Here is a 3,013-nt window from a genome sequence, read left to right as displayed (position 1 = left end):
AAGGAAGGAAGGAAGGAAGGAAGGAAGGAAGGAAGGAAGGAAGGAAGGAAGGAAATGAGAGAGAGAGAATGAGAGAGAAGAGAGGGCTGATTGGTTGGGAAGTGATTTGTTAGTGACCTTTCCTGTACCTGCACTAGTCTTAAACTTGACTTGAACTGAAGATGGCAGATGATGCCTAGGTGTGTGAAATGAATCCAGCAGTGACGGTAATTGACAAATCATTCGATACCAGAAGTTCTAGTCTAGAATCTCTCAGAATCATCAGAATCTCTATAACATATTATATACTGGCCACATTCAGCCTTCAAATGTGTTTTGTCTGGCCTGCATAGTGTTTCTTTTTAAGTCTAAATTAGTTGCCAGCATTTAAAAATGGGCATCTCTCATAAGAAATTGGGCTTTTTCATCTTCGCTTGAAAAAAAACATGACTTGGTAGCATTTGCTAATATATATATATGAAATAGTTCTGCCTTTCATAATTCTGCTGTACATTTATAGATTCCTTGAGGAATTACAGACTTACCTATAACACGTTTATATTCAGCTAACATTAAAATGCAATTTTAGGTTTGAACTGCTTTTGTGACACTTCTTGTTTCTAGTCCAGGGAGATTATTCTATACATAGTGTGTATAGAAACTTTAGAAACTGGATCAAAATTTGCTTACGATGGGAAAAAATTTATTCTGAATCCTTATCCCTCTTCACATCTATTCTAATAAATGCAAATACCATGGTTTAAAGTCAACAGAAGAAAAAAAGCCTAAAGAAACCGGCATCATGCTAATTAAATTTAATCCTAACTCACTATTTGTTAATCAAAATAGACATAAGGTAGGAAGAAAGACTTACAAAAAGGTCGATGCAAATGTATAGATTTAATGAAATGATAATGTTCTTATATTTGGATGTTTTCTAAAAAGTAAGTGGGGAGCATTTATTTTAAACAGATTGTTTATTGGAAGCTATATATACAGCTCAGAACTTTGGGTAAATTTGACTGTAACTTATTTTTGCCAAATATAGATGTATGAGGAAAGCTCTCTTCTATTGAAAGACTGCCTTCTATCGGAATCTTCAGCTTTTACAATTTTTCTTTCAAGTCGTTAAAGTTACCCAATATGATGTCATTCAATGCACTAACCGAGGTGCAGGTATCACTGTCCAAAGCTTAACACTTTTTCATTGGGAATAGTTCAACATTCTATAGACCTGATCTCTGGACTTTTCATCTTTAAGGCATTAACCGATGCTACTTGGATGAATTTGACCATCTCCTAGGAGACTTGAATGTTAAGTTTCTGTAAACAAAGAAACCAGTTCTCTCATATTTGGAGCAATGCTGAAATTCCAAGAGGCTGCTAAGTATTTGAGTGGATCGGTAGCTGTTTCCACTTATCCAAAGACCTTGATTGCAAGAAGATATGTGCTTCAACAGAAACTTGGCAGTGGAAGTTTTGGAACTGTCTATCTGGTTTCAGACAAGAAAGCCAAACAAGGAGAGGAATTGTAAGTAAAAATACTTACTACAAATCTTGGCCTGGCTGCCCTCTATGTGCAACTCTTAGCTGATTAAGAGCATGGAGTACCCTTCGCTATGTTCTTTGCATTAAAGTAAGAATTTAGTAAGATATAGAAAAGCTCTTTGAATGGTGTCTTCAGATCAGATTTTTAAAGGCACTTCAGGAGGCGATTAAAGTACCCAAATGACCTAGAGAAGGGAAATGGGAGAGATTATGTGAAAGTAAGATTTTTATGCATACCAGAAACTCAATTACAATATTGCTTCCACTTAACTTGATTGGGACTTCTTGAATGATAAAATAGGAATTGTTGATAATGACTGCAGTTTGAGAAATATTATGAAATGCAAATAAATGGAAATTCACATTTGAGGTGAATAGGGTGTACTAAAGGAACTATGGTATTAGATTTTTGGGGGGGCTTTTTTCTGTGGAGGAGTTTTTCGAAGTCTGTAGACATAACAGTCCTCAAATTGGGTATTTAAACCAAACAGGGGCTCCCTTCTAAAATTAGCTTATGTTGATGACTCTCTTGTTACTTCTCCTTTGATTTGGTTGGGCCCTGTATATTTTCATCATAGAGAAAAACCCTTAATGCTGTTGAACAGTATATTTCTTACAGATAAGGACGAATCTTCATTTTTAGCTTAAAGTTGTTGGAATTTGCTGCAGTGAAATGCTAGTTAGAAGTTAGCATAAGAAACTTGTACATCAGAAACATAGGAGGAAGAGAAAGAAGGAAGTATGGTCCAGGAAGTCAACCCATAATTTGAGAAGAACAAGTTCTCATCCCACAATCTATTCCTTAATTCAGAGATTTTGGGGCTACTTTAAATTCTTCCAGCTTTTGCCCATTGGATATTTAAGTGTGGGTTTAAAATCAATGTGATAAACAATTTTATGCTTCTTAATATTTTGTAGGAATTATAAAGGTAAATGTTACTAATGCTACTATTTTAAAAGTTAACTTTTTAGGTGGTCTTTATATCCGGAATTTTAAAAAATTTCCTAGAATTCATAGTTTTCAATAAATTCCTACATGAAGAATGATGATAGTGCTGATACTTTTCTGGTATCCTTAAAACATGCTTTATGACTCCTACCGAAAAGAATTTTTCCCCTTTTAAAACCTAGAGGTACTACTTTCAGCCATTTAGAACAGGACGATAAATTTCTGAAAATTGCTAGAGAACCTTTATGGAAACATTGAAAGTAAGACCTAAATCTGACCCAGGATTTGTAAAACCACACTGGGTTCACAATTTTGGTTTCTTCAACTAATGAGGAATATGAAGAATTTTAAGAGAATTCACAGGACGGGCCCAAAAGTTGATTAAAAGGGATGTAAAGTAAGATGTATGAAGACCAAACTTGAAAACTTCAGACTTGAGATGATGAGTGAATATAGAGTGTATGTGAATGGAGAGAGAGAAGAACAGAGAAAGAGAGGGGAGGGGAGGGAGGGGAGGGAGGGAGGGAGGAAGGGAGG

General features: G+C 35.3%; 1 protein-coding gene across 1 annotated transcript in view; it reads left to right on the top strand.

Annotated features, from left to right (window-relative positions):
* NEK11 (NIMA related kinase 11) overlaps window positions 1-3,013 on the top strand; it is a 225,262-nt gene that overhangs the window by 1,399 nt on the left and 220,850 nt on the right. Inside the window, exon 2 of the mRNA XM_023527662.1 lies at window positions 1,241-1,510. Within this exon, the coding sequence (XP_023383430.1) occupies window positions 1,341-1,510 (170 nt within the window). The 5' untranslated portion in view covers window positions 1,241-1,340. The remainder of the gene's footprint in view (window positions 1-1,240; window positions 1,511-3,013) is intronic.

The sequence above is a fragment of the Pteropus vampyrus genome, unplaced genomic scaffold (assembly GCF_000151845.1).
Source record: "Pteropus vampyrus isolate Shadow unplaced genomic scaffold, Pvam_2.0 Scaffold1, whole genome shotgun sequence".
Classification (NCBI taxonomy): domain Eukaryota; kingdom Metazoa; phylum Chordata; class Mammalia; order Chiroptera; family Pteropodidae; genus Pteropus; species Pteropus vampyrus.
This window is presented reverse-complemented; position numbering and strand designations above follow the sequence as displayed.